Source organism: Paroedura picta, chromosome 18 (genome assembly GCF_049243985.1).
Source record: "Paroedura picta isolate Pp20150507F chromosome 18, Ppicta_v3.0, whole genome shotgun sequence".
In the NCBI taxonomy this organism is placed as follows: domain Eukaryota; kingdom Metazoa; phylum Chordata; class Lepidosauria; order Squamata; family Gekkonidae; genus Paroedura; species Paroedura picta.
In genome coordinates this window covers 15180478-15204198 of record NC_135386.1, presented here as the reverse complement: position 1 = coordinate 15204198, position 23721 = coordinate 15180478, and the positions used below count along the sequence as shown (strand labels likewise).

General features: G+C 45.6%; 2 protein-coding genes across 10 annotated transcripts in view; one reads left to right on the top strand and one right to left on the bottom strand.

The window, feature by feature from the left end:
* The window catches only part of LOC143827631 (protein FAM169B-like), a 46242-nt gene extending 23766 nt beyond the window's left edge, over positions 1 to 22476 (bottom strand). For 2 of the 7 annotated variants that reach the window (XM_077317326.1, XM_077317328.1), the window contains exon 1: positions 1375 to 1442. In XM_077317326.1, the coding sequence (XP_077173441.1) occupies positions 1375 to 1420 (46 nt within the window). In that variant the 5' untranslated portion in view covers positions 1421 to 1442. Of the gene's footprint in view, positions 1 to 1374; positions 1443 to 5231; positions 5319 to 6844; positions 8889 to 12115; positions 12220 to 13816; positions 13897 to 14336; positions 14389 to 17362; positions 22161 to 22292 lie in introns of those variants that run through there. The other 5 variants (XM_077317329.1, XM_077317330.1, XM_077317332.1 and 2 more) reach the window with 5 other exon arrangements.
* Positions 1335 to 23721, top strand: part of PGPEP1L (pyroglutamyl-peptidase I like) — a 26174-nt gene continuing 3787 nt past the window's right edge. Inside the window, exons 1-5 of one of the 3 annotated variants that reach the window (XR_013227367.1) lie at positions 1335 to 1474; positions 2726 to 2825; positions 10735 to 10787; positions 10896 to 11033; positions 13761 to 14385. Coding sequence is in view for 1 of the 3 variants with exons in the window: in XM_077317336.1 (XP_077173451.1) it covers positions 1345 to 1474; positions 10735 to 10787 (183 nt within the window). In the remaining 2 variants the exon portion in view is untranslated. Of the gene's footprint in view, positions 1475 to 2725; positions 2826 to 10734; positions 10788 to 10895; positions 11034 to 13760; positions 14386 to 23721 lie in introns of those variants that run through there. The other 2 variants (XR_013227366.1, XM_077317336.1) reach the window with 2 other exon arrangements.

The window sequence follows — 23721 nt, the reverse complement described above, 5'->3', positions numbered from 1 at the left end:
CTACCAAACGCGCCCTGATTCAAAACCGCCCCAAGGGCCTGTTTACCGAAAACATCACAGGACCCCACCACAAACCTAACAATACTAAACGTTTTAAATTTCAGCGTGGCTCGCCCAGCGCACACGGAGGTATTTTCCCCTGCAAATTCTCTAGGAAAGTTTGTAAACCTTGGCGACTCGATTTCTGCATTACGTCAGAAGCATTTGCCATCTGTTGCATTGGGAGGTGTGGTGACCAGACTGCAGTTTCATAAGAAGTTAAAAATGCAACATTTTTTAAAAAGAAAAAAAAAAGAAAACATGTAACTAAGCAGAAGGCTGCGTACTTGCAGAGTGTGTTTGTGCGACCCCCCCCCCCTCCAAAACCTGGAAGCCATTTGGGCAAATTCAATCCCAAGAATGTACAAGCAGTCGAGAAACTGTGCCGGTAACACACCTTTGGCATTTTAACTAGCAACATCAAGGACACCTTTTTGATCTGGAAGCCTTTGCTTATGAAAGTTGTTATAGTGTGCTGTACAGAAAGCAGAAAGTTGATGGTTTTATGGGTCTAGTCAAGAAAGCTTTCCATTACTTAAGGGACAGAAAAGTGGAGAGATGGGGGGGGGGAATCCTACACACATACACACCAAAAAAAAACCCAAAATCACTATGAGTTCTTGCATCTGAAAAAGATCTTGTGTGGTTTGCAAGAAGGGTGTGACATGCACAGGATCAATCCCACAGTGGGCTTTCCAAGCCTGAACCAAACTTTGGGGTCTGGGATACGAAGGGATGCCAGACTCCATGAGGAACCTGGAGATCCCCTGAAATTACAGCTCCTCTCCTGGCTAGAGAGGTCAGTTCCCCTGGAGAAAATGACAGCGGATTTGGGGGGTGCACTCTAGGGATGCCAGCCTCCAGGTGGGACCGGGATGTTCCTGGGAATTATGACTCATCTCTAGTCTAGGGGAACCCCAGGTCTCACCTGGAGGTTGGCATCCCTAAAATGAAACCTTCAAAACAGCTGTTTTCTCTGGGGGGGGGAGATCTCTTTAGTCTGGAGAGGGGCTGTAATTCAGGGGATCCCCAGCTCCGCCCTGGCATCCCCTCCAAAGCAGCCCTTTCCTCCAGGGGAATTGAACTCTAATTCCAGGAGATCTCTGGGTCCCGCCGGGAGGCTGGCATCCTTGGGCTGCTTGGGAGGGGGGGCACTCTATGTAGGGACGCCAGCCTCCCGGCGGGATCCCCCGGCACTACAGCTCCTCCACAGGCTGTCCCCCGCCGGGAGGTGGCACCGCCCCTCCGCCCACCGAGGGAGCGCACTCTGCGCATGCTCAGCCCCTCCGCCTCCTCGCGCGCTAAATGGCGGCTGCCGCGGCGCTCCCTGCTTACCCGCGGCTGAGGCGGCGCGTCCCGCAGGCCTCCCGGCCTCCGCCATCGGCCCTGCCCCGCCCCGCCTCCGCCGCCCCTGGGCCGCCTCCTCCTCGGCCGGGTGGGTGTGAGGGAGGGAGGGAGGCCGGTTGCCAACCTCCAGGCCGGGGCGGGGGGAGGGTTTTGAGGCCTAAAAAGAACCCGCCAAAATGCGGCCGAAAGTATTTTCAACGCATTTTTTTTTTAGAAATGAGGTTATATTTTATTCTATAATCTATATGCTGGGCTTTCCTTCCTGGCCTAGCCGGGTGGTTGTGAAGGAAACAGCCCGGGCCTCAGTTTTGGGGTATTTGTGTTTAAAGGCCTTAAGTCTTGCCTTTTTTAGCTTCCTTGCTAGGGTTGCCAACCTCCAGGCAGGGGGGAAGAATGGATATTCCTGGGAATTATGACGCATTTTTCAAAAGGCATTAAAATACTTTTTGATATATTCTGCATGCTGGGCTTTACTTCCTGGGTATGAGGGATGAGAGAGCCCAGGCCTCAATTTTGGGGTATTTGTTTAAAATCCTTAAGGCTCACACCTTTTAGCCTCTTTTCTAAGGTTGCCAACCTCCAGGCAGAGGGAAGAATAGCCGAACAGGACAGGTTGTGATGTTCAGGGGAGGGGGAGCTTTGGGGCATATAAAAAACAACAAAAACTACCAGAAAGTATTTTCAATCCATTGTTCTGACATTTTATGCTGTTAAAGGTAACCTATATTACTCTCTACTTTCTGATATAACTTTCTGATATAACTTTTTGGTTCTTTTGGGCCTCCAAGGGTTTTCATCATTGCAACCTCCAGGGAGGGCCTGAAGTGAACAACTAGTCTCAATTCCATATTGAAGAAGAGTTGGGTTTTATATTCCACTTTTCACTGCCCAAAACAGTCTCAAAGTGGTTTAACAATCATCTTCTCTTCCGCTCCCCATAACAGACCCCCTGTGAGGTTCTGCTGAAGGGAATGGGGGCTTTGGAGAAGGGGCTCTGCCCTGTTTATTTATGTTAAACAGTTACCAGCCTCCTTCCTACCCTATAGGCAGAAAAACTGGAATTTATACCCTTAATTCATTGATTGGTTGATTGACTGATTGGTATCCTTCCCCTTACTTGTTCTGGGGCAGCTAACATTTTAAACTTACAATATAACCACTGCCATTAATAAAACAATCCAGTAAAATTATAGGCAGCAGACAATAACATCCAGCAGCTGACCATCCTTGATCCGAAGAGTAGGAATACCTGGTTTCCCAGGAGCAGTTTGTGACGTCGCCATGAAGAAAACTTGTTTATTTATTTAAAACATTTACCAGTTGCCTTTCTATCTTACAGGAAGAAAAGCTGGAATTTATATCCCACGTTTCACTACCCAAAAGAGTCTCAAACTGGCTTACTCTTGACTTCCCTTCTCCCCTGACAGACACCCTGTGAGGTAGGTGGAATCCATTTCGCTGAAGGGAACATGGGCTTACACCCTGTGAAGTAGGCTCTGAGAGAACTGTGCCTAGTCCAAGGTCACCCAGCTGGCTGTATATGGAAAAGCAGTGGAGAATCAAACCTGGTTCTACAGATTAGACGCTGTTGTCCTTAACCAGGACACCACACTGGCTCTCACACTGCTTTTCACTACCGAAGGGGTCCCAAAGCAGTGTACCAACACATTTCCCTTCCTCTCCCCACAACAGATGCATTGTGAGGAAGGTGGGGCTGAGAGAACTCTAACAGAACTGTTCTTTGAGAACAACTCTAACAGGACTGATTGGCTCCAGCTCACCCAGCTGGCTGCATATAGAGAAGTGGGGAACCAAACCTAGTTCTCCAGATTAAAGGCCGCAGCTCTTGACTACTACATGACACTGGCGCTCCTCAGGCTGGCTTACAAGACAGCAACAAAATGATAACACATTAAACCCACCAATTTAAAACAGCAAGTTGAAACTTCTGCCTACCAGTAGAACTAAAACTAATCTCATGCCAGCATGAAGTGGCTGCCTTCTAAAGGTCTATGACATGAAACCCCGATCAGGGTCCCTTCTGCAGTCTCCAGTCCCCAAATCCAGGAATTTCCAAAGTCCCTGAAACCCTAGTGAGCCACTGTCACTCTAATAAACTATCCTGACCTGAATGGATCACGGATTTAATTTCATGGAAGGCAGCTTCATATGCTTGAACATACAAAAATGGAGGGGCAGGACTTCCCTTTGCAGAAACCAGTTACTCAGTGGGGCCTCTTCTTCTGTACGCTTTTTTGTTTTTTGGGAGAGTTATATGGGAAACCTTTCTAATTGAAAATCATTATCTGGATCCCGTTGTATTAGTCAGTATTTCATTTGCTATTTTCGAATCCTTGGTAAGGAAAAACTCAAAGCGTACTTTTATTTACAAACGAGCCATTTCATGTTGGAATTCTTGTAAGAAACCTCAGCAGCATGCTCTATGAATCCAGTTACTTGTTAGTTTTTCATTTGTCAGTTAGCCTTAAAATGTATTATTTGACTCACTTCAACACCTGCCCTCAAAATAGCAGTTCCGGTGTGGATAACTAATCAACAGCTTCCACAGTGAAGAATTAATTCACCATTTCTGCAGTACCCCTAATCTTTAGCATCTCTAGAGTACAGTGGCACCTTTAAGACCAACAAAGTTTTGTTCGAGGTATGAACTTTCGTGTGCGCACACACACACATCCTTAGGTACAGTGTCATCATATCTGAGGAAGTGTGCGTGCACACGAAAGCTCATACTTTGAATAAAACTGGTCTTAAAGGTGCCACTGGACTCTAAATTTATTGCTGCTTCAGACCAACATGGCTACCCGCTTGATTCAAATTTATCATCTCTAATATTCCAGCTACTTCCCTCCACTAATATTTTTAAAGACATTTTTGTTGCAATAGGTTTAGCAGTATGCTCTTCACATTCTTTTCTCACATTGGCCCAAAGCAAAATCCAAAACCAAATCCATGCAGTATCATTTATAAAGGTCTACCAAAATACAACCCAGCCATGCACATCTGAGCATGCCGGTCCCAGGCCTGCATGATGGGGAAGGTTAAGGAAAAAACTGGGTTGCCAAGAAAATCCCATGGTACAGCTCTCAAACCATTTCAATACGGTGCCCAGTGGTGAACCCCTCAGGCCAGAAGGTACCCAACAAGTGACTTGGGAGGAGCAAGGACCTGCAGCAAGTAACCCTGGATTTTATGACTTGCCTGGGGCAAATCCAGACCTGTTCGAGAACTGACTCAAGGAAAATTGGCAATTGTCAAAATGTTCAGGTTGAACATTAACTCTCCCCCCCCCCTTGGTGTCAGTGAATTACACTGGGCAGATGATGGTTTCTTGGAGTTGGAGGATTTTGCCATCTACTGTTCAGGACACAACTCCATGAAAAGCAACGACGTGGCTTTCATTACAAGCAAAACAATTTCTGGAGCAGTGGAAAGTTTTTTTTGACAATCACAATCGGTGATTGAATCGTTACAGTTTGAATTTGTTGCCAAGCCAATAAATATCACAGCTGTCCAAGTATATGCTCCAACAACTGATGCAACAGAGGTGGAAATTGAAGACTTCTATAGTGGTATTCTATACACTTTAAAACAAGTACCCAAGAAGGATGTCATTTATTTAATGGGTAACTTTAATGCCAAAGTTGGCACACAAGCAGAGAGAGACATTACTGGCAACCTTGCACTTGGAGAGAGGAACGATGCAGGTCATGAAATTCTGTCATGATAATCAGTTTTGCATCATGAACACTTGGTACAAACATCATGAACGTCACCTACACTTGGGCATCACCGAATGGACTACACAGGAACCAAATTGACTCTACCTTAAGCAGCTGAAGATGGTCCAGTGCAGTCCTTGCTGTCCAAACATACAGGGGCCGATTGTGGTTCAGATCATGCACTGTGACTGGCTAAAACCAAAACAAAACTCCACAATATCAAGAGAACATCAGGGTTAAGGAAATTGGATGTAAATAAAATTCCGCTCATGTATGCAGTAGAGGTCGCCTAGCTGGCTACACATGGAGGAGCAGGGAATCAAACTCAACTCACCAGATTAGAAGCTGCCGCTCTTAACCACTACACCATGGTGACAATCTGAGGCCATTTTGCGTTTTGGCCGCATTAGCCTTTTTTGCTGCTGCCTTACACTTGTCTGCTCCCATTTAGCTTACAGTCGACCTGTGCCTCATGATCTTGTTCACATACACTGCTACACCCAACCAATATGGATGCTTGCCGTTTTTAGATTTCTTTCTATACCTTAGGATCACCATTATTGGAGGGGTCGGGTTGATATTCGTATATTCCCCAATACTTATCAGTAGTAGTGGCTGATTTTCACCCATAATAAAAATTTCATTTATTCTACCTAAGCACACTGACATGGACTTCAGTTTCTCATATTTGTTGTTCCCACATAGAGTTTATATTCAAGCATCATATATGCAGATGATCTCATTAGTATAGTTTCTTTGATAGTCTTGAATGGCCTGCATTATTTATATACCAATAATTCATAAATCTCTAAAATGAAAAAAACCACACAAGTAAAGTCTCATATTTTTGGGTAACTCATATTTTTGGGTAACCTTAATAACTGAGATGCATGAAAATAAAGCCAATTAGAAAGAAGAAGTAGAAGAAAGAAGGAAGAAGAAATCAGCAGTATCCCTGTTTGATGAAATGTTGTTCCACTGACCAATAGGCAGATGGACATTTTGGAACAGATGGAGAAAGGATACAGACATTTCTGATCAAGCAAGCTGTCATCGGATTGTGGATTGATGATCGGGGCTGGGAAGTGAAAAACTGCCATATTTCACATTCAGGATCCAAGTTAAATGGATGCCAATTCAAAAACTGTTGTTGTTACTGGTAAGATACTTCTTTTTAAAAAATACTTTCAGGCCAAGATGGAGTACAGTAAATCAAACTGCTCTTTATCATGGAAAGGGAGGGTGAGATGCAGCGGGAAGGAGAGAAACTACCGACTGGCATACTGGTATAAAGGCACTAAGAAAATGCCGTGGCCGAAACAAGCTAAGAAAATCAGATGGAAGGAGGGGGGGGGCGGAGAGGCTTGCCTCTATCCTCGTTGATTTCTTGTTTACTATTTCTGTTGCCTCTGAAAATATAGGTTGACCTCCTTTCCTGTCCAAACCATGCAGCCCTAAGGTAAAAAACTCGCAAAGGGCTCCCTAAAAGAAACCACAGAGCACAGCTGCTTCCCAATAGCCCATAATCAGAGACTAAAACCAAAGCAATGCCAAAGTGACGGTTTTGAATCATCACGTTTCAACTTTCTGTTTCCACACACCCCAAGAGGCGACTTTTGGCTTGGAAAAAAAGGAATTTGGAACAGATAAAATTTAGCGTGTCAAAGCCATGGCCCCTCAGCACAACCCCGCAGCGCCAGATTTGGACCTTTTCTTACCGGTTATAGTTAATGCTGACTCACCACTTCAGACACGGCTGATTACAGGGAAGGGATTGAGCTTTAAAAGGTTAAAGCTCTCCTGGAATGTGGCAGCACAGAGTTGCTCTCTTGTTGTGCCCCGGTCTGTTCTAAAGGCAATCATTACGCACCAGCTTGACATGTGAGTTGTTGGATAATTTTCCACTACAGGCTATCTAAGGACACAGCCCTGAGCCTGAAGGGACATCAAAGGGAACCTGACTTGTTGCTGTTTTCAATTAAACCCGTCTTAAGATTATTTTAGGGCTTGTGGAAATAGCTGCCAGGCAGGCAGAACCAGTTTAGATGTCGGCAACCATAACTTTGACTAACCAGGATGGGGAAGCGGCAGGGAAGACTCTTATAATAACCTTACATAAGGCCAAGAATTCATTTTGACATCCTCATGATCCACAGGCAGCCCGAAAAGCCCAGTTTAGCCAGAGCATATCAGGACTTGGGAGCAAAGTAGGGTCCACACAGTTAGCATTTCTATACGAGAGCAACCAAGTAGAGCAGGGTTGCAGTGTGCAGGAAAACATTAGCAAAACCCCTCTTCTTGTTTCTTGCCTAGAATGCCCTGTGAGTGGGGTCACCAGGAATCAGTTGCGTGTCTACAGCATGATGTTCTTCCCGTGCCCCAAACGAATCTCTGTCCACCCTATCTTCTCCACCCCCATTACTTTACAAGGGTTTTATTCAACAATGTCAACCAGAAGCCCTAGAACTATTTGATAAGTCATCTTAAGGAGAGAGGCGGCAGTGTAAATCAGCCTTTTTCAACTTCTTGATGGTCGAGAAACCAACTGAAACATTCCTCAGGCTTCGAGGAACCCCAGAAGTGGCACAATCGTGCAGAATAGGGTTGGGAAGCAGAGATAGACACGCCCACCCGGGGTCCCTTCCCACCCCCTCCAGGCCCATCACTGACCATTTTGGGAGGGGAGGGCAGGTCGACAAGGGTCACATTACTCAAGAACTGCTTAATAAATTTTTAAAAATATATTAAAAATGGTAATGTGTTTTAATGACCGCAGATTCCTCCTTGGTTGGCCTGGAATCTCTTCTACCATGGAGGCTTGCTCGGTGACTTTGGACCAGAAATGTTCTCACAGCACCACCTACCTCAGAGGCTTGTTGTTGTGATAAAATGGGGGAGGGAAGATAAATCAGGTGGATCCATCATGCAAAGAAACAAGAGATACTCCACAGATTGATTTTATAGAATCATAGAGTTGGAAGTGACCTCATGGGTCATCTAGTCCAACCCCCTGCACTATGCAGGACACTCACATCCCAATCGCTCATCCACTGTCACCTGCCACCCCCTTGAGCCTTCACAGAATCAGCCTCTCTGTCAGATGGCTCTCCAGCCTCTGTTTAAAAATTTCCAAATATGGAGAACTCACCACCTCCCGAGGAAACCTGTTCCCCTGAGGAGCCGCTCTAATTGTCAAGAGCTTCTTCTAGATGTATAGATGGAATTTCTTTTGAATTAATTTCATCCCATTCGTTCTGGTCTGTCCCTTTGGGGCAAGAGAGAACAATTCTGTTCCATCCTCCATATGGCACCCTTTTAAATACTTATTTGATTCAGTGGGGCATAAAACTGTTTACATCATTCTCTCTCCTCCATTTTATCCTCACAACCCTGTTAGGCCAAGTATACGTGACTAGCTCAAGGTCACCCAGCAAGCTCCCTTGACATATGGGAGTTTTAACCTGAGCCTCACATACGAGCTTTTCACTTATAACCACTGCACCACACACTGGCTTTCCAAATGCCTTTGGAAATTTTTAAGTAGCCTTCAATAAAGACGTTAATAGAGTGAAGAAATGAAACAAAGGCAAGCAACCTATGACACCCATCTCTTAAGTCTGGCTTTTCCCCCCTATTGCAATAATGTAAAACCTGTTTTTTTAAGCCAGAAATAGCCTATAGCCCTGATATGTGGACCATCCTTAGATTAGATTTTAACATAACAGAGTGGCAGAATGGAGGGAGGGAGAGAGAGAGACAGAGAGAGAGACAGAGAGAGAGACAGAGAGAGAGAGAAAGAAAAAAGAAAGAAAGCTTTTATTTTCATTCTGTAAAACTTGACTGCTAATCAAGACACTGATATTAGAGTATCGAGACGTCTGATATTAGATTTATATTAGTTTCTCAAGCAGCATGTCCGGAAGATATGCAGGTGTATTTTAGAAATATCGCAGCGAGTCATCAGTGAAATGCCTTAATAACATTTTCACCTGCTTGTAACCAACTGGCTGGCACTGGTCCTGGTTTATTACATGGTGCCTAATAATACTCGGCCAATTTGATCTGTGTTGGTTTGGATGCCCAGCTACATGGAGGCCTTCTCATGGTGAAGTCACTTCTTTTCATAGAACAGCTTAGCAGGGGTTTCTTATGACCAGGGTTGCAGCTGTGCTCATTTCACTCAGCTAGCTCAGGACTTGATGTTTACTCTGTTCAGAACTTTATACTCCCTAGCTTGGCAGGTGCAATTGTTGCTCATCGTTTCCCTGGCAATGCATTGGAATTTATATAAAATGTTGCGAAGCCCCTTCATATCTGGATTCATTTGTCTAGAATCATAGAATCGGAAGGGGCCATGCAGTCCATCTAGTCCAGTGGTTCTTAACCTGGGGGGTCAGGACCCCTTTGGGGGTCGAATGACCCTTTCACAGGAGTCGCGGCAGGGTGAGCAGCTTGGCCGGGGGGGGGGGAGGGTGCTGCAACTGTTGCTGCTCCTCCTGCAGATGGAAAAGAGCAAGATCGACATGGTGGGACAAGAGGCAGAACTGAACCGAAAAACCCCAGAAAAAAAAACAATTTATATAAAACTAGTTTCAAAGCCCCTTTATAAAAAGGGGTTTTGAAAGGGGAGAAGGCGTCAGACCGGCAGGGAGGGAACCCCCAGCAGGCGCGCGAAGCTTCGCGCGACTGCTGGGGGTTGCCTCGGGCGGCGGTCTGACGCTGCGCGAGGCGCTTCGCGCCTCCCGCAGCGTCAGACCGGCAAGGAGGGAACCCCCAGCAGCCGCGCTTCGCGCGACTGCTGGGGGTTCCCTCGGGTGGCGGTCTGACGCTGCGCGAGGCGCTTCGCGCCTCCCGCAGCGTCAGACCGGGAGCAACTGCGAGCCGCGCTGCGCGTGGCTCGCAGTTGCTCAGCCTGGGAATCGGAGGGACCAATCGGCAGGCGCTTCGCGCCTGCCGATTGGTCCCTCCGATTGTCTGTCGTGAGGAAGGGTCCAACCCGGACCCTTCCTCATCACGGACAAAGCCCACCTCTAGGGGGCTTAACGAATTATATAATCCGTGGCGCCCGTGGCGCCACGGGCTGTTTAAAGATCATGAACCATGGATCTTCACGCCATTGGTCAGCTTGGGTTTAATTTCTGTGAAAGAACACTTGCGTAATTTTATGGTTGGGGGTCACCACAACATGAGGAACTGTATTAAAGGCTTGCGACATTTGGAAGGTTGAGAACCACTGGTCGAGTCCAACTGTGATGTTTCTCCAATGTATGGGGATGGGGCTTTTGCCCTGCAAGGTATCTGACTGACTAATGGAGATTTCATTAACTGCAGATTTCTTTTAAAATTCTTTGGTAGCAGCTGCCACCACAGCACAAGGATTTGGAGTTAAGCTGTGACAATCATTCCATGGCTGGCTCCACCTCCTTTAGCAGCCATTTTGTGACAGCATCTACTATGCTGTATCAGAATTCCAGATTTTCCCACAGGCTCAAAAAGGCTGGGAACCCGTGTCTGATCACAGGGAATTGGTCCTTCCCAATCAAGGATCCATTGCTGTAAAGTATTACAAATAGTGTTGCTAAATTTGTATATTTTTTTCTCTCCCCAGGGTTTGGGCCCTATCGAAAGTATTTTGTTAACTCTAGCTGGGCAGCAGTGAAGGTAAGAGATTTTGTGATGATGATGTTATCCGTTCATTCGTGTCCGACCCTTGGCGATTCTATAGGAAAGTCTCCGCCATGCGCCCCTGTCTTTGACTGCTTCTTTTAGTTGGTTCATGGTCATCCCTGTATCGGCTTTGATCGTGTCAAGCCAGCGGATCCTTTGGAGACCACGTTTCCTTTTGCCACTGACCATGCCGAGCATTAATGATTCTTCTAGTGAGTTTGATCGCATGATGTGTCCAAAGTAAGTGAGACTTAGCCATAATATCTTCCCTTCCAATGACATAGTTGATTTGCTCCTCTCTAAAACTATCTTGTTGGTACCTTTGGCTGTCCATGGTATTCTCATAGCCAGCAACTAATTCAGTTTCCTTAGAAAACAAGAGCAAGATGCAGATTATAACCTCTTGCTTTTAATTACTTGAATAGCTGGTTTCTTCATGATACACTTTCAAGCAAAAATACCTAAAAATTCAAGGAAATGGCTTCAGAGAGAGGATTCCAGTGGAAGCAAACAACATCAATAAAAGCAGTCTGGAGAAACATTGTGCATATAGGTAGCTAGGAAATTTAAGGAACAAGTACGAGAACTAGTGAACATGAATAATGTTAGAACATTTACCAGTCAGTGACTGAACCTGCCAGTAATTCTTTAAAAATTGAAATGGGAAGAAGGCAGCAACAGAAAGGGAATGCATACCTGAAAGACTAGTTCTATTCAGGGCACAGCTGTTAGCACCTGCTTTACCTTTCTCTCCACCCTATTGACAGTTTTGGGGTTAGGTATCTTGCATTCAATGATTGTGACAGTTCTTTGTGGTTACATGTGTGCAGGTTGACTGGGTAACTCACTTTGGCTCTGCATTTAGTGAAAAGCAGCCAAATAATATGTTCCGGGAATTTGGTGCTTGAATCCCGTTAGATGTTTAGTGGAACCGCGAGGTTTTAAGTAAATGAAGCTACTACAAATGAACTTCCTCACTTGCTTGTTTCAAAATTCTCGTCATCCCAGGTGGCCTAATAAATTATCCCAACCCCGTCTTGAGTGATGCATGGAACCCTGCAAATAGTCTTCAGGACAATGGTTTCACTCATTACTTTTTGATTCCTGTCGGTCCTGAAGTTTAGGCAAGATATAATAATCTGTGTTGAAAATAATGTCTGGCTTATCAAGTTAGAAAAGCCAGGGGCAAGAACAAATTAACACATTTTTTTATAGAATCTTGTCAGTCTCCTATGCCAGAAAATTATACAACAATATAAGTTAAGACAGTTTCTAATTAAAAATGTCAAAATTCTGTAGCACGAGTAACTTTAACTGTTTACCTGTACAGAGTCTCTTGGAGTGCTCAAAGGAGAGGATGGAAGTACCATTTCAGCCACTTTCTTACCAGCATTTAATACTTATCCCCGGGGGGGGGGGGGGTGTCCTGGAAAAATGGGGTGGGGGGATAGATTATGGAATATTATCCTTTATAATGATAAACAACATGTCTATGACAAGGTGTTCACATAATTTAATCATTCAATATTATTTCTAAAAACTATGTAACTGAAGACTTATGTAAGACATCGAATCGTTACAAATCCCGTAAGCTGAGGTTAAGCAAATGCTGAAGTGCCGTTCAAATGTTTACATAATTCTGAGGGCCATTCTCAAATGCAAGAGAAAGATTCATTTCCATCTCTAGGGGGGCACTGCAATTTTCTCAAGAGAAGGGAAAAGGATTCTGTTCCCTTTTTGCTTGAGGGTGTGGTCTTGTTGGCCTTGTTCATGGATCTGTTTCAGTCCTCTCAACTAGGCTGAACTGCAGGAGGTACCACAGAGCAACAAAAAAAGCTGAAACTATACTTAATTGAAAAATAAGAGTTTAAATTAATCTGGATTCAGAGAATGGAACCGTATCATAGAATCATAGAATCATAGAGTTGGAAGGGGCCATACAGGCCATCTAGTCCAACCCCCTGCTCAACGCAGGATTAGCCCTAAGCATCCTAAAGCATCCAAGAAAAGTGTGTATCCAACCTTTGCTTGAAGACTTCCAGTGAGGGGGCGCTCACCACCTCCTTAGGCAGCCTATTCCACTGCTGAACGACTCTGACTGAGAAAAACTTTTTCCTGATATCTAGCCTATATCGTTGTACTTGAAGTTTAAACCCATTACTGCGTGTCCTCTCCTCTGCAGCCAGCAGAAACAGCATCCTGCCCTCCTCCAAGTGACAACCTTTCAAATACTTAAAGAGGGCTATCATGTCCCCTCTCAATCTCCTTTTCTCCAGGCTGAACATTCCCAAGTCCCTCAACCTATCTTCATAGGGCTTGGTCCCTTGGCCCCAGATCATCTTCGTCGCTCTCCTCTGTACCCTTTCAATTTTATCGATGTCCTTCTTGAAGTGAGGCTTCCAGAACTGCACACAGTACTCCAGGTGTGGTCTGACCAGTGCCGTATACAATGGGACTATGACATCTTGTGATTTTGATGTGATGCCTCTGTTGATACAGCCCAAAATGGCATTTGCCTTTTTTACCGCTGCATCACACTGCCTGCTCATGTTTAGTTTACAATCCACAAGTACCCCAAGGTCTCGTTCACACACAGTGCTACCTAGAAGCGTATCCCCCATCCAGTAGGCATGCTTTTCATTTTTCTGACCCAGATGCAGAACTTTACACTTATCTTTATTAAATTGCATCTTGTTCTCATTTGCCCATTTTTCCATTGTGTTCAGATCTCGTTGAACTCTGTCTCTATCTTCCGGAGTATTTGCCAGTCCTCCCAATTTGGTGTCATCTGCAAACTTGATGAGTAGTCCCTCCACCCCCTCATCTAGATCATTAATAAATATGTTAAAAAGTACCGGGCCGAGCACCGAGCCCTGAGGTACTGTAATTTACTGGCATTCGTTTATCTTCATAACTCTTATATTTACCTATAAGCTGGCCATCACTACTAAATTTCCCTTCCCTCAGTAAAATGGTGTGACTATTGTCCGGGCGAGGTGGACTCCGATGCACGAGATACTTACCAAATGGCCCCAGGGCTGCAGGAGACTCGGCGCGACGAGCACAATCCCGGAACTCGGACATCCGAGCAGTCCACGACGAGCTGGAGGGAAGAACAGAGGAGATATGATAAGCCGAGAGCAGAGTGGGACGATACAAGCCCGGAGCAATCGAGGGTGGAGCCCAGTGGGAAGAAGCTGTCGCCCAGACTTGGAGCAACTGCAGAGGACGCCTCGGAGAAGCAGCAGAGCGAACAAGGGACGAGGGAGGCACCGCCCAGAGGAATCATACTCAACGGACAGGTGCAGCCTCGAATCCGAGGAAGCAGGGAAAAGGGACAGGCGGCAGAGGGGTAGTGACCGGAAATGGTCGATGCCCATACCAAGAAGGGCGAGGAACTTCGGGCGTGATTCTTATACGGGGGCGGGGCCACATGCACAGGGGGAATATAAGGGAGGAAGCATGGGTTGGAGAGGCTACGAGGAATAGGAGCAAGAGCGGTGACTGATGGAGGAAAAAAACTACTGAATAAAGAATACATACCTGAAATAATGCCTGCTGTCGTGGTATTGAAAGGGCACAGTCAGCCCCAAACCTAGCGAAGAAGGAGAGGAAGAAGGTTGCAGTCTGAGAGAGTGAGAGAGGGGGCACCTCACAACTATCATCTAGCCTTTGGGAACATTTCTACCCTGCGAGTTCTTCTGAGGAAAAAAAATGTAATTTTCAAATACTGTCAAATGAGATAAAAGGTAAAGGTATTCCCTGTGCAAGCACTGGACCATGGGGGTGACGCCCTCTAGCGTTTTCATGGCAGACCTAATACAGGGTGGTTTGCCAGTGCCTTCCCCAGTCATTACCATTTACCCCCCAGCAAGCGGGGTACTCATTTTACCGACCTCGGAAGGATGGAAGCCTGAGTCAACCTTGAGCCTCATGGGCAGAGCTTCAGACTGCATGTCTGCTGCCTTGCTACTCTGCGCCACAAGATACATTGAGATAAGCTTTTTCAAATGCTACTAAGATGATCAAATACATCCTTGCATGTCAGATGTGTCCTGAAAACATTCAAAAACCATGGATTGAAATGAGGAAAACCACAGCAATGAAAGTTACTTTCAATCTGTAAAGTGTAGAGTACAAGTGTAAACATATAAATTAATAAAAACCATGGATTGAAATGAGGAAAACCACAGCAATGAAAGTTACTTTCAATCTGTAAAGTGTAGAGTACAAGTGTAAACATATAAATTAATAAAAACCATGGATTGAAATGAGGAAAACCACAGCAATGAAAGTTACTTTCAATCTGTAAAGTGTAGAGTACAAGTGTAAACATATAAATAAATAGTGCATTTTTTCAATTTTTCTGAAAATTTCCATTTTGTCCATGGCTTCATAATTTCTGGAAACTTTACATCTCTACCTAAGAGACATCAAAGACCTGGTTTGCCACTTGGTATGCTTTACTTGTATAACTTCTTTTAAAACATTTAATAGGCCAGTTTGAGTTCCATGCTCTAACATTTGGCAAGCAACTGCTTTTGGTTATGACACAAAGGGAAGGAACTTCCACTTAAATCACCAGGTAGAGCTCGTACCCTAGGATTCCTAAGAGATTACCATTTTAAACGCTAACCAGTCAAAAGAGAGGAAAGAAACAAAGATTGATGAGGCAGCAGTTAACTGGGCATTCTCCAGATGAGTAAACTGCAAGAAAGCTATGTGCAAATGGTCATTTGAACTGCTCTTCTGTCCAAGCAAAGGTATCAATGCAATACTGAAAAGTGGAACCATGCTTCAAACTACTGCCTCTCACAGGCAGATGATGTAGCTGATCCCACAGGAAATGAGCTGTAAACCCCAACAGAAGACTCAGTTGCGATATCCACTGTGTGATGGTAGAAAAATAGAATCCTACTGTTGGAAGGGGCCATCCAAACCCCTACTCAATGCAGAATCATCCTAAAGCATCCTTGATAAAGCATCTGCCCATCTGCTGAGGGGGAGCTCACCACCTCCTTAAGCAGCCCATTCCACTGCTGAACTACTCTGACTGTGAAAAAAAATTCTGATAACCAGCCAGTACCATTCTACACGTAGTTTGAGTCCATTACTGCACGTCCTGCTGTCAACAGAAACCACTCCCTGCCCCCTCTAAGTGACAATCTTTCTAATACTTAAAAAGAGCAATCCTGTCCCCGCTCAACCTCCTCTTCTCCAGCCTGAACATTCCCAGGTCCCTCAGCCTTTCCTCATAGGGCTTGGTCCCCAGGAACCAGATCATCCTCATCACCATCTCCATTTTGTCCACATCCTATTTGAAGTGAGGCCTCCAGAACTGCACAGTCCTCCAGGTGCCATCTGCACAATGCAGTAGATAAAAACTTGGGAACCACAAATTGATTTTCCTAACAAAATAAAGAAAAGCTCCCTGCATTCCTGGGCAGACTGGGTGCCGGTACAATTGTCTTTTCCTACAATACTGCCAGTTTCCCAGAGCAAACAATGGATGAGCTGATATCCATCCAAGGTCTGTGGGCTCAGTGCTAACGGATCAGCTTGGCATGCAGAACAACCCAGGTTTAATGCCAAGCATCTCTAGGGAAAAATATCAAAGGTAGGTGATGTGAAAAAACGTACAAGTCTAACTGATGGATACTCAGCCTGCAGAACCACCAAACTCAGGTACAGCCAATTCTGCTATTATGTGGTGCTGATGTTCCAGAAGACTGCTGCCTTATATAAAGCATTTGTGGCAGAATAACAATGCTCAACTGCATGTTCTCCCTTTGAGGGGAAAAAGAAGACATCTTCTGATTTCCACTATTCCTTCAGGGAGGCAGGTCTTAAAAAAATGCTTCCTTTTTGTGCTCTGTGAAAGTCACCCAAGTCAGCTTGTTTCCTGCCTCAGCAAGAGAGTGCAGCTAGTCAGACACCATGCAGGCCTTCTATTATTACATTCCCCCCCCCCCCTATTTCTTAATTATCTATTCCTAATTTCTTTTCCTGGCTCTATATCTACCGCCTGGTACTTGGTACTGTGGACAGGTATCATAAGGAGAGAGAAAAGCCAGTAAAGGCAAACTCTCACTTGGAAAGCCGGCAACTATTTTAGAGACGGCTGAGTTGGAGGCAAGCAGGATGCAAAGACGTGAGTCAGAAGATGTTCTCCTGTTGGAGACGAATCTTGAAGCCCCTATCATGGCAGGGAAACATCAAAGTTGGCAGGTGCATCCTCTCGGACTGTCCCTTACCCGACAACTGTTGAGGCTTCCCAGGAGAACGCAAAGCACAGTGAAAGGTGACAGGGAAGCCTCACAAAGACGCACAAAAAGTTGTGGTGGCCATTTTGAAAGCAGAGAACACCGTAGCAGAGACCTTTACAGTCACAGCAGTCAAGAAGAACGTCTCAGAAGATGGCAAGGAAGTAAGAGCCTCTGGGCAAAATTATTTTTTCCTTGAGTTGATTGTAAAAATCATGAGACTGGTTAAGACAGAAATATCAAATAACAAGGACTTCAGGGAGTGAACCAAATGTTTTTAGATCACTTTAATTAGGCATCACTTACACGTTTGCAAAGGTTCTTCTAAGGTAAAAGTGATTCTTTATAAGTTTGGGTAGGTGAAAAAGAGTGAGGCATCCATCTGCTGGGTATGGCTGAAGACTAACAAAGAGTTTGGAAAGAAAGAGGAAGGGGTATTTTCCCGCCTTGGCTATTACCAGGAAATTGGGCTTAAGTTCCAATCGCATTTGAGGAACACAGGAAAGAACAAACCTACTACAATACCCACAATCCTTTCTCTTAAAGCGACAGGGGAGAATATCTCCTGTTTCTCAGAACTCCAGCCAAAAGTTGCCTGGCTGGACAGAACACTCCCCGCCTAGAATTACTAAATTCCACTCACTACTTGTCTGTATGAACACTACGTGCTAAACTGAATGTCATGCAATTAACATGCTACACTGCTAAGCTAAACAATTACATATGCAAACTTGGTCTTCATCGCTGTTTGAACAGGTCTTGAGGGATAGTGTCTTCATAGAATCATAGAATCATAAAGTTGGAAGGGGGCCATACAGGCCATCTAGTCCAACCCCCTGCTCAACGCAGGATTAGCCCTAAGCATCCTAAAGACGTCTTCTGGAGGTGTTGTCCGGACTCTTGACTTCTGAGTCAATGAGGCAGCTGGTGTCGTTTTGATAGGCTTTCTGTTTTCAATGACTTTGGTGTGAAAGGCTTCCTCCCCGCCGTAGGCTCCGATACGCACAGATGATGCTACTGTCTCAACGACTGTGTCAGAAGAGATGTGTAGTTTTCTGTGCAGAGTTGGGGTAGGTGACACAGGAATACAGGTGCAATGTAGGTCAACATCTCCTGAGGTGCTGAGGGAGCTACTCTGTTTCTCCCAGTTTGCCTTCTGATCGGAAGGTAGTGGCTTATGATCTTTGGGTAGCAGTCGCAGTTTGTCTTCTATGGACATGGCTGCATTGTTGTTCTCCAAGGTTGTCTGGAATACTGTAGTTCCCAAGGTAGATTCAGGTTCCTTTGGAAGTGGGGCGAAGCGTTCCAGGCATGGTTTGACATGGGGTGTGCAAACCCTTTTTGGGAGAGTTGACGTGAGAGCACTTGTCTGAGTCAGTGTCTTCCAACGGTTCTCATGCATGTTCCCGATGATGACCCATCCAAGCTCTAACCTCTGGGCATGTGGGCTGCCCCGTGGGCCAGTCACTTATTCTAGACATACCAGCAGGCCTGGAATGTTTGTACCAAGGAGGAGCAGGACGTCTGCAGGAATGCAGAGCAGGAATGTCTTTTGCAACTTGCCTCAGGTGAGGATGATAGCTCGCTACTTCAGGTGTAGGGATCTGGTTGTGATCGTCTGGGAGTGTGTCATATTCTAACAGTGGTGGTAGACGGAACCGAGCATTTCCATCTAATGCCTCGATCTCAAACCCAACGGCTCTCCTCCCGGCCATGCTCTGGACTCCAGCGCATGTTCTCAGAGAGTAAGGTGTCTCTTTGCCTTTGATTCCGAAGAGTTTGAAGAAGGCAGGTGAGTGAGTGCTTTGGCCATCAAGGATCACGTAAATTTTTCTGGCCTGCTCTAGTTGGTTGACAGGATAGACCTTGGCCAAGCTGATCCGATGGCAAGATCTCTGATGAAGAGTGGTGTCGCAGACCTTTATGCAATGGGTGCTAACGGTGGTTTTGGGAGTTGTCCCAGGGCTGGTCTGAGCCTCTGTCATGGCAGAAGGGCTGGAAGGCCGTTGTGGTGAGGCAGAGTCTGGATGCAGAGCGGCTGGATGCCTGTCGCTGTCGCATATGAGACACTTGATGATGGCACTGCAGTCTCTTGCCATATGTGTGTTGGAGTCACAACACTTGAAGCAGAACCTATACTCTTTAAGCAAGGCCTTGCGTTGCTCCAGAGAATGTGCTCTGAACTCTCTGCACTTGTTCAGGGCATGTGAGGTTTTGTGATAGGGACAAGTCGACTTTTTCTTCATCCCTGTGGCCTCTGATTCCATCTGTTCTGCTGACTGAGTGTCTCTATGTTCTACTGCCGACCCAGAGACATCAGTCTTACTGACAGACACAGTTGGTTTGACCTTTGCATCATGTGAGGGAAGCTTCTTTAAGGATTTGCCACAATCAACTTTGCCTGACCCATCATTTTGGACTTCCATGACTGCGTGCCAGTATGGGGTGCATTGTGAAGTAGCATGCTCAGCAACAAAGTCAACGAAGACAGAAAAAGGTGGGATTCTGTTTTCCGTACTTGGTGATCTTTAAAAGCCACTTGCGCTCCAAATCGTCAGGTAGCTTCTTGATGATTGGTGATTGCAATGAAAATTGATCAAGGCATGCAAGTCCTGGTATGGCAGGGCCGGCCTTTGCCCTTACTGCCTCGATGAGCAGGGTTGATAACTTCCAAAGACTATAGGTTTCCTTGGGACCCAACTTGGGAAAGTTGCGTAACCATTGCAGAAGTGAGGTTTCCACCCCCACCGACGTACAGTACCGCCGGTCCAGTCGAGTCCAGGCCAGCTCCAAAGCTGATACAGGATCTGCCAGGTTAGCCCTATAAATGCCATTTACGTCATCAGCAGATTCCGTTCCTAACCAAGACTTCAATAGGGTAAGCTCTTCATCAGCGCGCAGATCCTTGTCATTGATGGCTGTTTTGAAGGTGTGCTTCCACATTATGTAGTCGTCTCCTTTATTGTTGAACTTCTGTAAACCTCTCTTCTCCAAGTCCATCCTTTCCCAACGGGTGGTTAATTTCGTCTCTAGTCGTTCACTGGGGGGAGGGTTAGTAGCGGCCGTAGGGATGGTTCCTATGATGCCAGGAGGGACAATGCAACCATGTGCACAGACTTGTTGTGTAGTCCCAGGTGGGTTGCTTACAGATATGACTGGTGGTAGGGTAGGTGCTGGTGCATGAGTGGACGATGATAGAGGAAAGCTGTAGTCTTCAGGTACTTGCAGTGGTAGTCCATTTGATTGGAGAGTCCCAACTGGATGCATAGACGTGACAGCTGGGTATGTGGGTGCAAGGTGAGGCAGCGCCCCGGTGTGTGCCACACTGTTAGACGAGGCTGCTGGCACGAAAGGTTGGGAAATCTCTGCAGTTCTAGGTATGAACTCCTTGGCATCTGCTTGGAGCTGGACTGCTGAGGTTTGATAAGCTCTGATAGGAGGTGAGGTCATTGGGATTGTTATCTGACCTTTGCTGGTTGGGGGTGATTCCAGTTTCATCTCATTGCTATTCTTAAGGAGGTTCTGAAACTGCACATACTCTTGGATACGAACTCCAGACTCTTCCTCCGCTATTCCTGAAGGGTCGAAGTCTGGATTCCTTTTTTTGGAGTTCCTTGTCTAGGACCATGACACGAGCTTCGTGCTCTGCGGCTTCCTGCTGGCACTTGAGCGTTTCCAACTTGGCCCGAAGAGTTTCTTCTTGTTATTCCCTTGCAATCATCTTTCATACCTTTTGGGCTTTTACCGCCGCCAGCTCTGCTCGGAGGGCCTCTTCCTCTTGTGCCTTTTGGGCTTTCACCATTGCCACTGCGACATCCATCTTGGCTCGTACTGCTTCATCTGCCAGGGCTGAGGTCCTGGAACTTCGTGATGTGCAACTTGCACTGCTTGAGCGTTCAGTGTACTTTGACTTTGAATGATGAGACAGCACAACTCTTGAAGCCGATGAATGGTGTGATGAAGCAGGATGAGAGGATGCAGGTTTCGAATGGTAAGATGCTGACTTGGAATGATGTGAGGATATGTGCTCAGATACCAGGGATGGCGCGCTTCGGCGTGGGGAAGCTGCCTGGTCCATGCCTGCCAGCTGCATATGATTGAAGAGGGTCTCCAAGGCTTTTTCATAAGCTACTGTGCGCGCTTGGTTCCTCGCCTGGATGTCTTCCGCCTTTTCGTGAGCATCCGGGTCATTCAATCGATGTAACATGGAGAGAAGTTTCTCCTCTAGCTGCTTTCCCTTCTTGAAACGCTCTTCTAACACCCTTTTAACATGATGCAGGGAGTCAGAAGTGGTCTCTGTGTTGCTGCACAGGATTTCTAGCGTTGACCATGTGGATTCATGGCGTACGTTGAGCTTGCTAACCTCCTCTATGAGGTACTTTTCCATAATGGCCGTAAGAGGCTGGGTGTCTCGCAAGGCATAGGGGGCCACCCCTATCTTAACATTGCCCTCTACTAGAGGGGCTGATGGGTTTTGGTCCAATGAAGGTACATCTGGCATTGCATCAGGATCACTGTTTTGCCTGTCCTTCTGTATTGAATCTGGGGGAGGCTGTTTTGCATGGTCTGAGGATCTGGCCATCTTCTGTCACTTGGGGGGTGGGAGCTTGCTGGCAGCTTGCAGAGAGCTACGAGTTTGCGTTATTTTCAGTGACTCAGGCTGTTTCTGAGAGGAAGGAGGTTTTGCCTAGCTCTGAGGTGATTTCCCTGTGTACTCTATATAGAAAGCAGTCCTTTAAGGCTGGATTTTACGTAGACCCATAAGATTTGCATGCAGAGGCAAGCATTAAGGAGCATTAGCTGGCTGAATCAATCCTTTAAAATGTAAATTTGGCAAACAGAGGCAGTAGATAGCAGAGCACAGAAGAATGGAAACACAGTACCTTAGACTAAATCAGTTCCTTTTGCAAGCACAGAGACAAAGATGCATTTTCTTTCTCCTTCAAGGCAGTTTGGGATTGCTTTAAGAGAGTCTCTGGATGCACAACAGACTGAAAGTGCATTCCTCCTTCCCAATAGTTGCTGGTTGCTAGAAATAATCCTTTACTTTGCTCAGCAGACAGAAAGGAACACTCTTTTTCACTCTTATTTATTTATTTATTTATTTATCATACTTTTATACCGCCCTCCCCGGAGGCTCTTCTATCCCACAGCTCAAGTGGCTGTAGAGCTTCTTCCAGAAAGTGTTAAACTCAAACCAAACGTTTTTAGATCACTTTAATTAGGCATCACTTACACGTTTGCAAAGCTTCTTCTAAGGTAAAAGTGATTCTTTATAAATTTCGGTAGGTGAAAAAGAGTGAGGCATCCATCTGCTGGGTATGGCTGAAGACTAACAAAGAGTTTGGAAAGAAAGAGGAAGGGGTATTTTCCCGCCTTGGCTATTACCAGGAAATTGGGCTTAAGTTCCAATCGCATTTGAGGAACACAGGAAAGAGAAAGCCTACTACAATACCCAGAATCCTTTCTCTTAAAGCAACAGGGGAGATTATCTCCTGTTTCTCAGAACTCCAGCCAAAAGCTGCCTGGCTGGACAGAACAGAGGCATATCTCCATGTACTGATACTTCCAAAACACAGAATATGCCTAAGGTTTTACATACATGTATTATCAGTACCAGGTTCTGCCCTTTGGGCTGTCTATGGCGCCAAGGTTATTCTCAAAACTAGTGCTAACACTGGTAGCGGAACTAAAAGGTATGGGGATTCATGTTATTCACGACTTGTTGATAACAGCGCCATCTGCAGACAAGGCAAGGAACAGCACACACATAATGATAAAGGTTCTCCAAGAATTTGGATTTGTCATAAATTTTCCAAAGAGCTCACTGCTTCCAAATTAGAAGACAGAGCACCTAGTCAAACTGACTTTTTGTGATTCCCACCGAGCACAAATGGGAAGAATATTTTATGGCCTGCCTTCCTGAGGGAATGGTAGAAATCACCCAGAGGATATCCTCTTTTTTCCCTCAGAGGAGAAGGACTCAACACAGTTAAGTATCCAATAGTGATTCGCAGCGGAATCCCACACAGTGCTTAACATAAATGGCATTCCATCCAGTCCAATATAGCAATTATCTTTCCTTGTGTTCTAAAATTTCACTGTCTAGTAGAACTTGCTGCAAAACTATTCCAGGGTTTTTTCTTCATGACATTGGCACAAAAGGGGCCATAGTGTGGGCTCATAGAACTGTATTTAAAGTCCTAGTGAGACAAAAAGAGAGTCCAGAAAAGAGATACACCTTTTTGGAAGAGTTTCACATGTCAGTGATGGGACAAAAGCTTGGACCACATTCCTTAAGCCAAATCTCCCCCAGAGCCTATAAGTCTATTGTCAACAGAACTCCTGCATTTTCTCAAAGTGTAAATCATAGGTCCAGCCCCTAGTTGTAGATTTTGGATGGTAGGAATGTGTACATGACATTACTAAGCTGCCTGAGCCTGAAGAGACAGTTTTGACAAAAGGGAAGCTTTGACTCACAAAAGCTTATATCAGGGGTAGCCAGAGTCTCCAGAGGTCCATGGACTACAAGTACCATGAGCCATCTGGAGAGCCACAGTTTGGCCACTCATGGCTTATACCCTAGAGATACCTTTTGAGAATTTAGATGTGTATTTCCAATTATACAAATGGATTTTCTTACACTGGCTCTCCACTCATCTCAT